This window comes from Alosa alosa, chromosome 3 (assembly GCF_017589495.1).
Source record: "Alosa alosa isolate M-15738 ecotype Scorff River chromosome 3, AALO_Geno_1.1, whole genome shotgun sequence".
Lineage (NCBI taxonomy): Eukaryota > Metazoa > Chordata > Actinopteri > Clupeiformes > Clupeidae > Alosa > Alosa alosa.
In genome coordinates, this window is record NC_063191.1 from 18,998,304 (window position 1) to 19,016,931 (window position 18,628).

The following is an 18,628-nucleotide window of genomic DNA, read 5'->3' on the forward strand; positions in this document are numbered from 1 at the left end:
CAACATTTCTTTTGAAAAATATGTTTGCTCTAGTATTCGTTTAATCTACAGCCCTTGTTCATTCTGTCCATGAGTTCTTGCATATTGCTTTATCAGAGATGTGGGACGAGCATAGGCTACTTGCTGTGGCATTAATATGAGAGCTTAGTAGACCTATATCTGAATAGATGAGGAATCATTACACAAAAGGACTGTTAGGCTACTTTCATACAAAAAATCCACTAAGTCCTATACTAGGCTATTCTATTCTATTACTAATAAAGCATCAGAGGCACACTTTGAACTAGATTCATATCCATTCTATGCAATTAATATCATGTAAACTAAAGGAATCAAACACAATATTAGACGCAAAATATTGTTTGGTGTGACAGACAAAATGGTGTGTATAATTCTGCAAGAGGATAGGGTGTTATGACATTTATCCATTGTTACAGAGAGCTGATGAAGAAAGGGCAATATCGATTATATTATTGATGTCTTCTCCCAAGTGTTTATTTTCCTGTTCTCATCTCAAGTGAGCATCAGCATTTATGCATTACAGACAATCACGGCACTTTAGTATTCCTTCACACATTCACTTTGATGATGGCTGTAACATGCAGATGGAGATTTGAATAATTCAACTGAGCCTGAGCGATTGTAGTGTTGCTTGTGGAGAAATTGTGTCACTGCGACTTTACAGGGCTGTGCAGTAATGGCAGAACCTGAACCAAGAGTTAAGAGTCTTTGTTGATCCACAGACTTAAACTACACAAAAGTATTTGGACACCTGCCTTTACTTCCACACCTGTCTGTGGAAATGTTTGCCCATTCATTCAGAACAGTGAGGTCAGGCTTTGATGTTGGACAAGAAGTCCCTGTGCTTTTGTTAGATAGAAGGTGTTTTCCATCTATCTACAATGTTATGGTTAATGAAATAAGCACTTTATGATTATTTTGGCCACATCATTCCTTAATAAAACACACTCTAATGCACACTGCTTGAATGGGGACAATGCATTGGTGGCTGGGAGTATTGGCTGGTGTGCAGCCTGTTTCTCTTAAGATCAAGTCCAGGAATGGATGTTTAACTGAGATTGTAGAGCAGACAGTATAGAAAGAGCTAAATAAATCACATACTTGGAATCTGAGAAGCAAACAGAGAATTAAATTAAACAATTAGATATGTGTTCAGTGAAAATGTACATCTTTGTCATTTGTAAAATTACAGAATACTTTTTTTCTAAAAATGCTATTAATATTGCAGTTCAATGAGGGCATTGAACCTTGGAATTTAAACAATTCAGATAAACTTTGTTTTTACAGTCAAAGCAATGAAATGGTCAGCATACATGAGCAGTACTGGCAGTAATGCTGTTTCACATTCACAAAGCATCACCGAAAAACCGTGTTGCTTTTTTTACACAGGTATCATGTACCTATCAGGGACATGAGGGACGGAATAGGGTAGTTTCACTATGTTTACTAATAAATTAAGATACAAAAAAATCTCTTTTTGCATCAGAGATGAGATAACATGATATCTGCTGCTAGAATCTTTAATTTAGCTGGTAGTCAGTGTGTCTGAATCTTCGTGTAAATCACATTGTCAACTAAAATCGTTGATCCAGTGTAAATGGGATTCCATGATTGTTGCAGTTGTGGTCAATTGAGAACAGTGCATGTTTCCAGTGCAGTGCATGTGTCCAGTGCAAAAATGCCTTATAGCTGGGTGGACCATACCTTCATGATAATGAAAAGTAACCTGTCATGTCTAGGAGTTTTGTTGGATTTTATCTTTGAGAGGCTGCTTCTGACCTCATCTTCTCATGGTTGAAATGTGAGGATCATTGGCATATTTGAGGCTAGAGAGACACATTCATCTTTATCAACAGCAGAGCCACATTTGCTGTGAAACTGACCTTAAACATAGTTTTGTTTGATATGTACACTTTCATCAACAGATTATGACAAGAACATGTTTGCATGAACTTACTCTCTGTCACTCTTACCTTGGCCATAATATGCATCCAATACTGCAGCAAATAGCTATTTTGTTTACATTTTTCAGAAGTTTATAAATAAGTCAATTATTTTTGAAAATGGAGTTTGGTGGGTCTTTGTAATGTGGCTGTAGTGCTATGACTCTGTCTGACATGTAAGCTATTCCACTGTGTACAGGATACAGGTGCAGTGAAATCCAGACAGGATAATATATTGCAGCATCCAAATGCCATTACATTGGAGATTCTTACAGAGTGGAGTTTGCTGATGGCATATCATCATGTTGAAGGTGCAAATTGCATTAACCCCCAATTAAATATAGATTAGAGCTGGTTTTATTAATTTCTCTCAAGCTTCTCTCTGTCACTGGAAATTTGCTACAACAGCAATGTAAGGCCAACATACACATTACATAATCATTATACACATTTTCAAGCATGTATTCTGCCAAAAGTGCATTAATTTAGTATCCCACATCTACATATTCACACTGTTTGAATAGATTGTAACTCTCTTCATTCCACGCTTTCATTAAAGAATCATCCACCTGAAGATGCAGAGAACTGGCAGGGGGAACATGGGCACGGAACATTTTATCGGCCTCGCTTCATTATGTTATTCTTGAAACATCAAAAGAATGTACGTACATCAAATCACCAGCCAAAATCCCTCTCACAATGCCAAACAGACAAGTTTTAAAGGAATAATTAGCCTACACATTATGTGAGTCAAGTAGTACCAAGGTATATTGTTTATTACAGATCATACTATTGTCAGTTATTAGACACATACGCATAGTAATAATAAGTAATAATGATCATTTTGATGGCAGACTAAAATCAACAAGGGTAATTGTATTGAATAACTCAATAACTGTTCCCATAAGGCTAATTAAAACAGGCGATCATAATGAACTGTTCTCACATAACCATTACAATAGAATGAGTTTGCAGCCAATTGTGTCTGAGCAGCAGTGCTTTATTGTAGTGCTGCATGGCAAGCTGATAGCAGCTGCCTGATAAAGCACAGCATTAAAGAGCATTAAAATAGAATAAAAAATTTAAATAGAATAGTGAGAAAACCAGCAGTCGATAGACTTGCCTTGCAAATACTAACAACATAAAAACAATACAGTTTCTAATGAGGTGGTTTGAATAATGCCATTGTCATCCTCTGTCATTAAAACCTGTTTTATTAACAAAACAAAAACAACAATGCAGCAATGCATTCCCATATAGAAGTGTACTGCAATTTTTACCAAAGATATTTACAAAACATCAATGCTACCGTCATGCTTGTATGTGTGTGTGTGTGTGTGTGTGTGTGTGTGTGTGTATGTGTGTGTGTGTGTGTGCTCTCGCACTCTTGCTCTGCTTAACAGCAGCTGAAAGAAAAATCTCCATGAAATGTGCATCTCTTAGGTTAATGGGATTTAAGTGCCACATCAAAGAAGATAATTTCCTGTTTAAATCTGAAACATATTCTCCATAACAAATGAGAAAACATGTGTTATCCTGTGTTTAATGGACTACCTGCTGAGGATATCATCCTGCACAAGGGTTGAGTTCAATGGATTGCTTTAATTGCCTCCACTGTTTCTGCAATGGCATTGTCATATCATCCTCAAATTAAAATTTGTAGTGCAATTGTGCAGATCCCATTATAAAAGGGTTCTGCTGAGTTAATATGCTATTCACGACACAGGCATAGACACCAGAACTTCTGATGCTAATTGGTAACCTTTATTTTTTGACCAATTTAACCAACTGGCTACTTTATCTGTGCCATCTCCAAAAGAAAGATTATTTTGGGGTGGTGTGGACTAGATAATTACATATCACCATTGTGAATAAAAATGAGTCCTGAAGTTCTTTGCACCATGGAAGGAGCTGAAAGACTGAATTTAACACCAATTAATGCAACATCAGAAGTTGAAAGTCCCTTTGAACCCAGTGGCAAATTTGCAGTTTCGATGGAGTATCCTCTATGCCCTGACAGAAAAATCTTAGCTGAATATAAAATATAAATGCACTCTTTTCTATTTTCTTGCATTGTGTATTGCATTGATAGTTAAATACTATATTACACAAACCAGTTAGTTATGCATGCTTCAACATTATTTCTTTGAATGCTCTTCACAGATTTCATGGAGAACAAAATCCTCCAATTAATGATATTCTTGTGAGTCAGCAGTCAGTGTGTCAAAAAGAGAACAATGAAATTCCACTCTTGTTAGTGAGCAGATGTATATAAATAAATATGGACACAGATCCATGGGTCCATAAGCATCTGACTGTCTCATCTGAGTTTGGTGGACTGTGAATGGTACAAATGGTGTGATAGTGGAAACCTGCTGGGGCTCTCTTCCTGTCCCCAACTGAAGGACTTGTCCTCGTGCTGCCCTTCCCTCCTTAATGATCCTAATTCCCAACCCAAGTAGTTCTCATTTGCCACACTTGAGTAATATATGCTTCTGACTCTCCCTGGGGCTGGAATGGCTACCATGTTGGAGGACAGCTGAACCTAGAATTTAAACACTCTACTGCTACCCCACATTTTAACTGGGGGATACAATTTAAGTGACACTGACACCACTATAAACACTGTTTGGTCAGTAATTAATATGTATACATATTCAAGTTTCATGCATTGATGCTTGTTTGGTGTATTGATGCATGATGTTGGTTAATCGTATGGTCATTAGGTCTGTGAGCATGAATGTTTGGGTCTGTGCAGAAGTATGTGCGTAAATCTGCGCAGCCATGCTCACATGGATACAAGACAGGGGGCAGACAGCAGGCTAACTCAACAGGGGTGATCATCTCTCATTACCCATGGTCCCTTGGTGTCCCTCTATATGACAGGGGATGCTCTGGAGTCGTATTCTTCCCAGGGGCAGATGGAATGAAGCCAGTCACTCGTTATATTACCGACCAGCTCTTCTTCCAGGGCACTCATGCACAGAACATCCATCATCAGAGAGGTGTCGCATCTAAATCACAGCAGTGTGCCCCTGACTTGTCTGGACATTTATATATGACTATAACTCTTTATTACAAATCCCATCTGATATCCATATACCACCAATTGAACTATAAAATCATTAAACAGAGATTGCTACTGTATTGTTCAGTGTGCATATCATGTATCAATAAAAAAAAAAAAAAAAACGAGCTGGCTGTCAATGTTCATTTTGTAATTTTGATTAAGCCTAATGTAATTAGCCTATTATAAGCCTAACTGGGCAAATTCTCTTAATAAAACAAGCACCTCCAATTGTGGATAGCATTGTGATATTTTTGTTGTTGTTCAACAGCAGTTATTATCAGAGAAGGCGATAGTCAGAATATAAAAAATACACTGACCCACATTTCCATCCCGCATACTGTGTTTTTTTTCTGGTTTATAAAATAAATGGTACAGCAGTTTGTTCTCAGTTTAGTGTTGTAAGACATCCCTGTGCCCTGAGGCTACATTTATCACCAGTGGGGTTATTACCATTATTAGAACATTTAGAGCTGGTCCCTGTGGCCCAAGTTGCTGATTACATGAAAACATCTCTCTAATAACCTTAACAAGAATAATGCTCTAGGAGGACACCCACTGGTCCCTGTGGGAAAAAAAGGTAACAGAGTGCTGTGGGGAACCCTTCTCAAAGTCACCCTTGCTTGCTTTTTCTTTCCCTGGCAAAAAATCCTGTTAGCCTACTACATGTCAGTGTTTAAGCTCCGCAAACCTTAACCCTACAAAATTCAGGGACCTGTTAATTCATTATTCACCAAAATTAATCACAACACTAGCATTTGACCACACTACATTGAGACATACTGCACATTGATAAACGCTGCAATATATTTATACAGAACTAGTGTGGGTAAAAAAAACACAAAAATACACAAAATACACAAAAATTAATAAAAATGTGGTTGTATACTGTTAAATTAAAAATATTGTGCTAATAATTACACACATTAACCTCCTTCCTTTAGGTAGGCCTACGGATGGTTGATTTTTCTCTCAGAATGAGCACAGAAGCATGCTCATTAATGATCTTAACAGCTTTATAACATGTTTTAACATTATTTCTGTTCGTAATAGATTGAAGAAACACACACAAGAAAACAAAAGGATTACCACAGAACAGAGCTGTAACTGATTTCCGTGCACCGTCGCCATCTAAAGGACGGTTAAAAAAATGAAGTTGATGGTGACGTCAAATTTAATGTGACTGTGTGTCGTCATGTGCAGTTGAAAGTCAGTTCTTCATCGGAAAACTAGCAGAGCGGTTTAGAATACCGGCAAGTAGTTAGTGGATAATCATAGAGTTGATTTGTGTATTGACGCATATTGAGAGAAAAAGGGCAATGGCTTCATTATTTAAGAAGAAAACAGTTGATGGTAAGTATGCAATCCTAACTTTCTGTGTTGGCAGAATATTGGTGTAGGCTACTGCCAAGCTACAGGATCAGTTGAAGTCCTGGAGAATACCCAGGTTGTTGTTTACAGTAAGTGTGCATAGCGTGCTTGAATGTTCTTTTCTCTGTTCCCCCTGCATAGTTTTCTTTTGTGAAAATCGAATTAAATGTTGGCTAATTTAGAAATGGACTCCTATGAAGCATGCAATGTGAATTAATGGTTATCATATTGGGAATACATTCCCATTTATTTAATTGCCATATTGCCACAGAAAAAAACAATGGCTGGAAATAATGATTAAAACTGTTGTAGAAAATGGAAGGGGAATTAACGGTGGTATCTCAGGCGTGTTCTCCAGTAGGGGCAGACAATAAGGCAGTTGATTGGTGAGATTGATCAGGTACCATGACCTGTTTTGGTTTGAAAAGTAAGGGTCAACAATGTCTCAACAGCTGACTGATTTCTTTGTAACTGTATGCATGTGAAATGTTGTTTCACATGCATACAGTAAGCAACCAAATTTTCATGGAAGTGACAGATAGAAGTGTACTAAATAAATGAAATAAGCATGCTTATCAAAACTGCAAGTAAAACTATTGTGCTATGTAGTTTTTTTTGTTTGTTCTTCTTCATCATTACAACCATTGCCCACAGCCTTAAAGCCCCCTATTCACAGTGACTGAGTGAATGAGAATGAAACAGAGATGTTGCACATATGACTATACGTTAGTTTATCAATTGCCAATCTTTCACAGTTTTTTTTTTTTTTTTTTCTTATCTATGTAAATCTATTGTCGTTACCTTGTGAGCTGTCCTGATGCCCCACTATCTGCAGCAACTGTAGCCAAGGGTTAGTTGGCATAGCACAACATATAAATTGAATGCCACATAACTGAAATTAGAAAGGTGTTAACACCGTGTTTGAATCCAGTCCATTAACACAGGAGTCGTTGGACAGAGTAGCAGAATCATGGTAGACATCCATAGTTCACACCCATTTGCACATACAGTAGATGGAAATAGAAATCGTATTTTTCTTCCTCCAACTTTACAGTATTTGTCAGTAGAAACCTTTAATGATTAAAATCATTTGAGTCAGGATAGTAACTTAGTAAAACACAAGCTAAATGTTATAAAAATTCAGGCCATTGATTGAGTATTCCCAACTTACGTGTTACCTGTGTAGTGTTCTCCAGCATTTTGAAGAGTGTCTTGAAAAAGTAGGTGTTAGAAATAACCCAGTGGTGGTATTCCAAAGTATCCCTTGATTTTACATGGGATGGCACAGTTCACTGAGTTTTGTTAGCCGTATCCCTCCCTCTATGAACACGTAGTTGAAGACGTCAGGCTACGTATGTACAACGTAGAGTTCTGTAAGGATGTTTGGGTGGGGACAAGACACTATGTACAAAATGCAAAGTTTTCAGTCAAATATTTGCTTCTTCAGTAAAAAATAAATTAATTCCAGTATTCTTTCAGTGTTCTTCAGTGTTCAATTAAATATATGAATTACAATGTAAGACTTATAACAACAATTTAAAATTATATTTTTACCTTACAAATTTTTTATTTAAAATATTGAGTTTTCATTTCTTCTCAGTTCTTTGTCTACTTTGTATTTCTTTTTTACGTGCCAGTTTGTTTTCACATATATATTTTCGTCAATATGAAAAAGCACTTTGGGAAAACAATGAAGGCATAGGCCTGCTATATAGTTTTCCCAAAATCTTTCTAAAATATTACACTGCCCATTCAAGCAGTCAGTGTGATGGCTTTTTTGATTTTGATACAGGCCTGAGAGCAGGGAGATACTGAGAGGGAGACTGGAGCTCTGGTCTGCTTGGTCTCCCTCGTGTGGGCACTTTTGCCTTTCATGAGGAGAAGCTGTGCACCGCAGGCTGGTTTTAAGTTAGAGTGTGTCCAGCCTCCGAGTACCATCGGTGCTCTGGGATACCCCCACACCCATGTGTGTGTGTGTGTGTGTGTCTGTGTCATTCATATCATCTACATTAAATGTGTGGGTGAGTTTTCTCAGCCTTGCCTCCAGACAAATCCATTCCCCACTGCCCACCCCCACCCACCCAATCTCATAAAGATAGTGTGTATCTCAAGGCAATATTCAGGATGTTAATGGGTTGTGTGTATCAGAGGACTTTTTGTTGGAGTGGGATTAGAGTTGGTACAACTGAGAGAGTGAGTATCTTTTGTGGTTTTATTCTCCAAGTGATCAGAAAGAATAATAATATGATATGCCTGTCTTTCTCTCTGTCCATGATGTTGCTAAAAGCATTTAATTTAAATTAAGCTCATGATCATTATACTCAGCAGCTGCTGAACTGCCTGGGTCGTTGTAGATTTAAACTCTACTTAGAACAAAGACTTATTCTACATAAAACTAATTTCTCCAGAAATTAGCTCATGTCCATGTTGGAGTGAGCAGTGTGAACCCTGACAAATCTGCATGTTTCATATCCTGGCTATTCTGACATGCTGGCTTTGTACACCATTTTAAGGGTTTGTTGTAGGTCAGTGCCCTTGCATGCTGGTTAATGTTTCCTCAGTTAGCTAGCGACTATCAATCTGTTCACATATGGGCTTCAGCACAGAGGCCCATGGGAGAGGTGACAGCCTCTGAAGATCAGCAGAAGATCAACTGATCTCTGATAGACTGAATGTGATAGGGAAAGCCTAAATAATGGTTGTTTCCAAACCCTTGTTCTCCTCAGATATCATTAAGGAACAAGGCAAAGAGCTGAGAGGTACCCAGAGACAAATCACTCGAGACCGAGCAGCTTTGGAGAAGCAGGAGAAGCAAATGGTGAGGAAGAAATGCTTTGATGAGCTACTCCACTGTACTCACACATATGTCCCCCTCTTACACACGTAAAGTCATCAGAATTCTAAACCCCATGAGGTGGTCAGCATCCTTTGTATGTAAAGTGTTACATTAAATAGATTCATGGATAGCAAACAACCTTTTGTGTCCAGCCTTATTGTTGGTGTTAAACAGGGTTAAATGTGGAAATTAGGTTTAGTCAGATAAAGATGTGTATCAGTAGAGTCACTCAATCCATCTATTTTTCATGCTAATAATAGCAAAAGGAACGTGTGGCTCTTCATGTGCTAAAGTGCAGATAAATGCAGCATGCACATAATTACCTCTCCGGGGATCTCCGAAGCCCTCCCGCCATAAACCATCTTTTAATTAATCTACTTTTTGGGCTTTGTTCTTGGTCTGAAGAAGTCCCATGCTGGAAATGACCTATATTGAAAGTTAACACACATGCGGCTTAGTTTGTAAGTCCTTCAGTGTGGTTTGTTTCCTTTGTTGACCCCCCTGGCTTTGATTCTTTTTTTAAAAGCAGGGGGAGGTTGATGAGCTATAATTCATCACAAGTCATTTGGTTCCACCTCATTTTAAGTGCACTCAGGCACAGTGTGCTGAAGTGGTATATTGATTACACCTCTTACTTTAGTGTATTTGCACCATTTACGCATTCTTTCACAATACTAGCCCTAACTCCATAAGCACAGTTTGTAAGTACAGTGTGTTTTTCTAATCATTTACATAATCATATGTTTATTCTATAATTTATACAATTATACATAAAGACAGATATATGCTTGTGTGCTATATAAATTATAATACATGTGGACTAGTTATACTTGTCAAACATTTTTTTGGGGCATTAACTTTATAACATATATAACAATTTCTCAAAAATCTCAGAAGTGATTCCTCTTGTGAAGATCTCTTGTCTTTTCTTCACAACTTCATGAGCACTCCATTAGTCTCCAGACAGGATCCATGTCCATCTCTCAGACATTTATCTCTCCTTGGCGCTCCACTTTCCCCAGCATTTGACAAACCCATAAACCATTCCAAAACTCAAAAGCCAGCAAGCCCCTGTCTCTCACTGAGCACTGAATTAGGACATCTTTCTAATAATGCAGACAGAAAGAAAAATACACCTGAACTCATCTCCGCTTTTGTCTTCTTTTAAAACTTGTGATGGAACAAGATTAATCTCTTGTTTTCCTGAGTGAAGTAGGGCAATGCTGAGCATCTCTGTCGCTAATGCTTTGTTTTCTGCTTAGCCAGCAGATGTGATTTTAAACAGTAGCAGCAGCGGCAGCACCTGCTTTACGAGTGCCATCACTGTACAAGCCAAGGGCTCGGCCCCATTTAGCTCATCAGCGGGAATAGGTCTGTCAGTGATGGCCTGTCAGTGTCTCCATGCTCAAGAGACATCCTCTTCAGCAAACACTGATGAACAAACATGCCTTGCATTCTTGGTTATGAGCCTCACTAATAGCTGTTGGAACAGCCACTGCTGCCACCATTCTATGCCGACATCTGCCAGTGAGCCCATAAGCAAATAGGTAGTGCTTATCTGGCATCTCATTTTGTCTGCGTTTATAGTTATGACAACTTTCTGCACATCAGCATAGCTTGAGGTTCAAGCACCTGCCCGTTTAAAAGCTGGCTTCCCCATATCACAAGAATCTTCTCAGAGAACACTACAATAAGATAAGATAAGATAAGACTTTATTGATCCCACAGCTGGGAAATGTACTTGTCACAACAGCCCAGTAGTATATAAATAAAAGAGTAAGAAAGTTGTATACAGTATGCCCAATGAATTACTCTTCAGACATAAAAAAGCTTTTAATGTTTGCGTTTGAAGTTGAGTTCAGTAATGATGTGAGTAGAGTATTGTGCTCTAAATGTGAAGCACCACTGAAAGTGGAGCAGGGCAGATGAAATGCTGTTAGGCTTGCTGCTGCCTTATAGCCTGGCCTCGGACACCTAGGTTTTCTTTCAGGGAGATCTAGTCTGGAACACCATAGTTCATAACCGTTTCAGGCCAATCAGTGACAAGAGGGGAAGACAAAATCGAAACCTGTTGTGATAAACACAAGCGGCAACACCTGCAGACATCAAAACCTGACTCTTGATGCTGTTTATTTTTTGAGTTTTTAAAGTTTAGGCAAAGTAGGAAGTAACGTTAGGAATCTCTGATCAATGTGATCGGTAAGGCTGGACCAATGATTCAAAGTTAGTGCCCGCCATGATCAAAGTGTTGGAAATGTTTCCCAATCGAGAGTCACCAGACTCTATTCACTTTCCCCAGCATTTGACAAACCCATAAACCATTCCAAAACTCAAAAGCCAGCAAGCCCCTGTCTCTCACTGAGCACTGAATTAGGACATCTTTCTAATAATGCAGACAGAAAGAAAAATACACCTGAACTCATCTCCTCTTTTGTCTTCTTTTAAAAGTTGTGATGGAACAAGATTAATCTCTTGTTTTCCTGAGTGAAGTAGGGCAATGCTGAGCATCTCTGTCGCTAATGCTTTGTTTTCTGCTTAGCCAGCAGATGCTGGACCAATGATTCAAAGTTAGTGCCCGTCATGATGCAAGTGTTGGAAATGTTTCCCAATCGAGAGTCACCAGACTCTATTCATTTTGTGAATTAGTTTGGATTTTTTCAGGCTAGCTGCCTTATAGTCCCAAGGGAGAGATTTGGAAATGCATAGACACACACACACAAACACACACACACACACACACACACACACACACACAAACACACACAAACACACACACACAGACATATGGATTCTCAAATGAATGTATATATTTCAGTGCTTATTCATGGAAGGTTCCCCAAGGCAGAAAAGGGGGTGTTGTTTTCATTCAATTACAAATGTAAATAAGCACAGACTGCTCTGGCCCCTCACTGGTGAGCTGATGTCATATGCCACTGTCCTGTGTGGTCACTCACAGAGTCATGGACTTTGACCCAGTTACAGATCTGCAAAGGAAAAGGTTATGTATTAGCATTAGTGAAATGTTAGAACTTGTTATTAGAACTACATGTACTCTGTACTATGAAATACTCTTTTGTTCTCTTCAGAGGTAATGACACCATGTGTTGTCCCTTTTTTGAACAGGAAATGGAAATAAAAAAGATGGCCAAGACAGGTAACAGGGAAGCTTGCAAGATCCTTGCTAAGCAGTTGGTCCAGCTGAGGAAGCAGAAGAACCGCACGTATGCTGTAAGCTCCAAGGTTACCTCTATGTCCACCCAAACCAAAGTGATGAACTCTCAGATGAAGATGGCAGGAGCCATGTCCACCTCAGCAAAAGTGAGAAACACATCTGGTATTTGATATAATATATGTGTACTGCCTCCACTCTGAGGAGCACATCAGGTATTTTATATAAGATCTGTTTATTGCCTCCATTCTGAGGAGCAGATACATGTGTTAGACTGCACAGTGTAATCAGAGACTTGTCCAGTCAGCAGAAAACACTGTATTATTCCAATTACAGTTATTGAACATGCAAGGATTTTAAAAGTGGGTATCCATTCAATCTTTATACTGGTTAATTTGAAACCTCACCCTCTGCATGTATAATACTAGTCCCTCTGTCTGTCTCTGTTTAGTCTGATTTTCTGTACTTGGTTTCAGTTGGTCTACATCTATGAACAATACAACTCCTCACTGAGCTCAGTACATCAAAATAATTCCTAATTAGGGATACAATACTTTGTTTAAGCAAAATCTGTATTCTGCCTCTAAGTGGTAGCAGTGTGGTTGGTAAGGAGGCATTGTAAGGCTAGGGTTGTGCTATTTACAGTGTTGCTAGTATACATTGGCCAATTTCATACACATAGCCTTTTGTGTTACAAATCATAGAATATTTGTGTTAATTACATTGCTTAGCAGTATTGGTGTGCCAATGTCTCTGTACTCTGTCAAATTTGAGTTTTCATGAAGTAACAAAATATGGTCATACTGTATACAAATGTTCTTTTCACAAGTTCCTGTATGAGACACATATGGCATTGCCATCTTCTGTGTTGTATGAGCACCATAAAGCCTGAAGTCAGACATTAGAGTGAAGGGCAGGGGCAATGCTCCACTCTGCCCATATGCTCTCTCCTCCTGCAATAGGCCTCGCCATACAGCCAAAGGGGCAATAGCAGCAGAGTTTTGGTGGCAGGCACTTGTGTAGTGTACTAAACAACGGTCTTATATATGAACAGATCCCTCTGCACACCAGGTTGGTAAAAGCCAGATTAGTAAAATATGCAAATGAACACTAATTGAATTCAGTCTCTGGCTGCTCGTTTATGCCCCCCTTTCATCAGCCCTCCCTCTCTCCCTAGGATGGTGTGTGTGTGTGTGTGTGTGTGTGTGTGTGTGTGTGTGTGTGTGTGTGTGTGTGAGAGAGAGAGAGAGAGAGTACAAGTGTTTGTTGTCTGTATCTGCTGTAGTTCAGCTCTAGCAAAAGTAGGCCATGTTTACATTATCACATCCAGTCATGCTTTGTAGGTGCAGTAGAAAGGAGGATGGTATTAGAATTTTCTACTGTCTGTTACTCACTGTCCTGGGAGCTGGTGTCAGCCACAGCTGTTTCAGAGTGCAGTAAATAAGAAATGGGGTTTAATGAGGCCATGGTAGAGAGAGAGAGAAAGAGAGAGAGAGAGAGAGAGAGAGAGAGAAGAGAGAGAGATCATGTTGGGTTGTACAAAGAAATATTGCTTTCTGCTCTCTGTTCTCCTCTGTAGTGTTGAGGTAGTGTCACTCACTGACATAATGAGACATACTTGGTAAGATTCATAGTGGTACGCAAATGAATTCCCACTACTTATTGGATTTATTTACAGCATGTGTGCTTTTTATCTGTGTGGGCCGTTGTCTTTTCTCTGAAATCACAGAAATGATGTGATTCATTTTTATTCCTAAGACCATGCAGACAGTAAATAAGAAGATGGACCCACAAAATACATTAAAGACTATGCTGGACTTCCAGAAGGAGAACTTGAAAATGGGAATGACAGAGGACATGAGTAAGTGTCCTTCTACACTTGAATCATAAACCTCCTGGCTTAGCCAGCAGTTACTGTATGTAGGGTACAAAATTATGTCTAAGGTATTTCTACTCCACAGTTAACAACACATTGGATGAGATATTTGAGGAATCAGGAGATGAAGAAGAATCGCAAGATATTGTGACGCAAGTTCTGGATGAGATTGGAATTGAGATCTCAGGAAAAGTGAGTTTCTTCCATTTTATACCTGTTTATCTGTATTTATTTATTTCGAGTTTGTCTTTTTGTATGTCTTGTGTAAGCTAATTGGCCTTTTGGTTACTCTGTTGGCAGTAAGGAAATAATGTCTTTCTTTATCTTTGATGTAAACACTCCTCTTACCCCAGCTTCAATGTTTGCTGGTGTTGCTACTGCTGTCAGTGTTCCTTTAGTTCTAGCTTTAGCACTGCCACCACTGTTCTTTCTTACTACATTGTGAAATGAGCGCTTTGCTGCAACGTCATTATACTCCACACTCACACACTATCATCTACACTGTTCGTTGAATATCCGAGTAAACTTTCAATTGACCAGGACTTCCGGTCTGTTGTCTCATTTTTGAGCCAGCATATCCTTCCATCTTCACTATCATCATCAATCACCTGATTCACAGTGCACTCAGCTCAGTGAAAATGTCCAAAAACTGTGTCCTTTTATTCCCGAGTGTAATAGTTGTGTGTTGGGGAAACCAAATGTATAAAAAAGAACTGGGTTGCTTGCATTGTGTAAATAAACAATGGTGCAATCAGTAAAACAATGAACAATAAACAATCAGTGTCTCTGATGCTGTTTTGCAGATGTCAAGAGTTCCAGCAGTAGGCAAGTCCCCCCTTCATTCATCCAAGACAAAAACTAGCACCACCATTTCAGATGATGAGATTGAGAGGCAGCTCAAGGCCCTCGGGATGGACTGACCGTCTCCTGAAACCCTCAGCTGGTGCATAATCTGCAAACTCATGAGTGCTTCTACAGCCAGCCCTGAGGGCTACCTGAAGTGAAGTGAGCTGGGCATAGAGATTGAGATGAGGAGGTTGGATGTGGGTGGTAATGAACTGATGAAAAAAACTCACACTCTTCAAAGCTGAAACAGATGTCTGATGCTTTGTAGACTAGAGGGTTGAGTGTGATGGGGTTCTCCTGTGTGGGTCTGTTTGCCTGGAAGTGGCAGATTGAGAGGCTCTGATAGTTAGGTCAACAAACAATATGCTGCTCACTCTCTGCAAATTAATATTGGTAATTGTTTGGAAAACATGGTTCTATGACACCATGGTTCTATGGACTGAGGATGTGACTTACATTTTAAATGCACAGTTCCTTACAATCCCAGAAAAAGAAAGAAATCATTTTTTACCTCACCAAATATGTTTAGCTATCTTGTGGTTATTTTAGGATGGTACAATGTCTTTCATAGCTGCATACAAGCATGGGCTTCTGTAGGATGTAGAGGTCTTTCTACTGGTAGAATTGACAGTATTTGTGCATTAACATCTTTATTTTTTGTCTTTATAGGTATCTCACTGTGAGTATTAATCTTTGTTATGCTTGATAGGGATTCCTTAAACACTTTAAATTACATGATCAAAATAGATTTTAAAAACTTGTTTCCCTCCTGTCATCTAAAGAAAATATTTGCATGAGAATAAAAATGATGAACTCATGAATAAAATGTTGAACTGAAACAAAATTCTGTGACTGGAAATAGCAGCAGGGTGTGGCCTTGAACTAATGTGAGAACTACTTACTGCCATGCTGATGCCTGTGCATGTCAACCTTAACACAGAACATCTGATCATTGTAAAAGTCTAGCTAATGGTAATTCTGAGGGTTTTTGAAGTACATGGACTATACACATGGCAATTAATAGGATAGGTCAAGAGGGCAATTTTACATTGGTTGAAAGGTTGTGGCCCTTGCATAAGAAATCAAAGCGTAATTTCTGTTCAGCACTTCTCTGAAAAAGCCATCTGTAGACAGAACATATTCAGTGTTGAAGCAAAGCCTTGTTACATAACACCTATAGATAAGTAGCCTGTAAACCAAACTCATTCACGAAGTTAATAGAGTCTCACTGACAATTGTGAAACTTTTCCAACACTTTCATGGTGACAGGCGTAGACATATAGCGTTAACTTTGAAATCATTGGTCCAGCCTAATCAATCACATTGATCAGGGATTCCTGCTGACGATACTTCCTACTTCGCCTAAACTTTACAAACTGACAATAAATAGCATTGACAGTCAGTAAACAATATATGTGAGCCTACCTTTGCTGTACATACATTTACTCATTCTTCTAACTGCAATTTACTAATACTACTGTTTGCCACAACTACTTTTGATTTCGAAATTATAGCGTCATCCCCTCTCATTTCTAATTAGGCAGATAATCTGCCGACTGATGGAAACGCTAGTGAACTACTGTATGGTATTCCTAACTAGTATCTCCCTGAAAGTAAATCTAGGTTGCCGTGGCAAGGCTAATAGATAAGCACTGTTTTTTGGGAAGACACTGTTGAAGTGTTGTGAATATATGAGGGATGGTGATCATTATGGCTAAAATAAAGTAATACATGAGACTAAATGAGAATACTCTTGCAAAGGTGTGACTTGATCTGTCTGCTCATTTCCTCTTACTGGAAAAAAAGCAATATACTGCACTTATGTTAATTTCATGTCTTGTCTTGTAACTTGATATCTCTGCAATTTTAAATGTTGGAAATTTGATAACATGTTATGTTCATATGGTTTCAAGATCTACAGTATGTGTATATATATTAATGTATAGTTTGTTTGGCTTTTTACCTAATAAAGCAATTTGCCTAACTTGGTACCTTGAGACATTTTGATTATACATTATCTCCAATTAACAGTTAGGTTAATTTGAATTAGCCTATATTTGCAGACTTAATTGAGTTAAGCAGTGATTTATTGCTTAATCACCTTAAAGAATTACCGATTGAGCTGAGTATGAACTTATTGAACCTCTTACTCATAATGGCTCGTAAATGCATTTCAATCTCCGCTCACTCTCAGCAATGAATTGGCATTGCCATCACTATCAGTCATGCCAATGGAATGTTGAATGTTTCTGAATGGACACACTTGGCAATGGTCTTTCTTTGTTACTTGAAACTTTACTCTGACCATAACAAAATGTGTTATGTGCAATCTGAATCAAGAACATTTCTTGGTCATATTTTCAGTTATGCTACCTCATTTTCATTCATTCATTTTAAGTTCCTCTTAGGCAGCTTTTAAATTTTCATCACATCAGAATTCATAATGAAAGAAAACATTATTTCTATGAGACCTTTAATGAGCCCAAAAGTACCTCAATAAATCTAAAATATTTGAATTTTAAACAGTTCCAATGAGGAATAGTCTTGGACCAAATAATTTCCTTCTGCTGCATGTGCAGAAAAAACTTATATAACATCTCTTGTAAGAAAAGCTGTGTTGTTCCATAAAAGTTCACAGCCTAACTACCTATCATGTTTTGTTTCTGAGGTTGACTTTAATGTATCACATCATTGTATATTTATGGTGTTATTAAAGGGTCTTTCCAGAGGATGATCTGTGTTGGTAGGCTATACTAGTGGGTTCTGCTGACAGAATCCATAATACTGTTGATACAACCCACATATCTTTCTCACATGTAGGATAACATCCCATGGTGAAGTTGTACATCGAGAATATAGACTTTAGTGCTTCATTGTCAACAAGACATATAGATGTGTTACATAAAGCCAAGACAGCTGTCCTGGGCCAACCCAGGCACCTGAATGAGTAAATTATCTTGGAGATCATGCACTATAGGGACATCTTATACTCCATTGTGTATGCAGCTTACTGTATTAGGATGAAAGCTCTTGTGAAATATGGGGGTAAATCCAGCTGAGGGCTTCCTTCATCCAAGAAACATTTTATGGATGTTTTAATAATGAATCTGTTTTATTATTCTATTATTATTGGATACATTTAATCATTTATTGTAATGATATTCTATGATTGTTCTATTAGGTCTATCAATTAACTATACATTCTGTACAGTATTCTGTGAATGTTTGGTTGATGAGAAAGATAATACCTCCATTAAATAGTAATACATCCTGTTCATTCAGAATTGAAAATATGACAACAAAGACGCAATGTCTTTTATGAATGTGTTTAATCATAATACATACTGTATCATGATGATACAGGTAAAAGAGATGCATAGAAATGCCATTTGTTTTAAAATCACATTATTATAACTATTTTCATTATATTAATAGCATAAATTATCAAATATATTATTTGAAATATACCAACCCTCCATTATTATGAAGGTAAGGTGAA

General features: G+C 38.2%; 1 protein-coding gene across 3 annotated transcripts; it reads left to right on the top strand.

The window, feature by feature from the left end:
• The first annotated feature begins 6,259 nt into the window (after positions 1–6,259).
• chmp2ba (charged multivesicular body protein 2Ba) lies at positions 6,260–17,113 on the top strand. 3 transcript variants are annotated; one of them, XR_007193153.1, is made up of 7 exons: positions 6,260–6,384; positions 9,129–9,220; positions 12,362–12,556; positions 14,166–14,268; positions 14,369–14,475; positions 15,087–15,288; positions 15,799–17,113. XR_007193153.1 is itself a non-coding variant. In XM_048239424.1 (6 exons), exons 1-6 carry the CDS (start codon positions 6,351–6,353, stop codon positions 15,201–15,203), a joined length of 648 nt encoding a protein of 215 aa, XP_048095381.1. In that variant the 5' UTR covers positions 6,260–6,350; the 3' UTR covers positions 15,204–17,113. The 3 variants fall into 3 exon arrangements, 2 of the variants coding, with proteins under 2 accessions (XP_048095381.1, XP_048095382.1); XM_048239424.1 differs by having other exon boundaries at positions 15,087–17,113; XM_048239425.1 differs by lacking the exons at positions 6,260–6,384; positions 9,129–9,220 and adding an exon at positions 12,193–12,236 and having other exon boundaries at positions 15,087–17,113.
• Positions 17,114–18,628: the final 1,515 nt, after the last annotated feature.

Coding starts and splice junctions, on each gene's coding strand:
- chmp2ba (XM_048239424.1), top strand. CDS start 6,351: ATGGCTTCATTATTTAAGAAGAAAACAGTTGATG. Junction 6,385..9,128: donor TAAGAAGAAAACAGTTGATG/GTAAGTATGCAA, acceptor TGTTCTCCTCAG/ATATCATTAAGGAACAAGGC. Junction 9,221..12,361: donor AGAAGCAGGAGAAGCAAATG/GTGAGGAAGAAA, acceptor TTTTTTGAACAG/GAAATGGAAATAAAAAAGAT.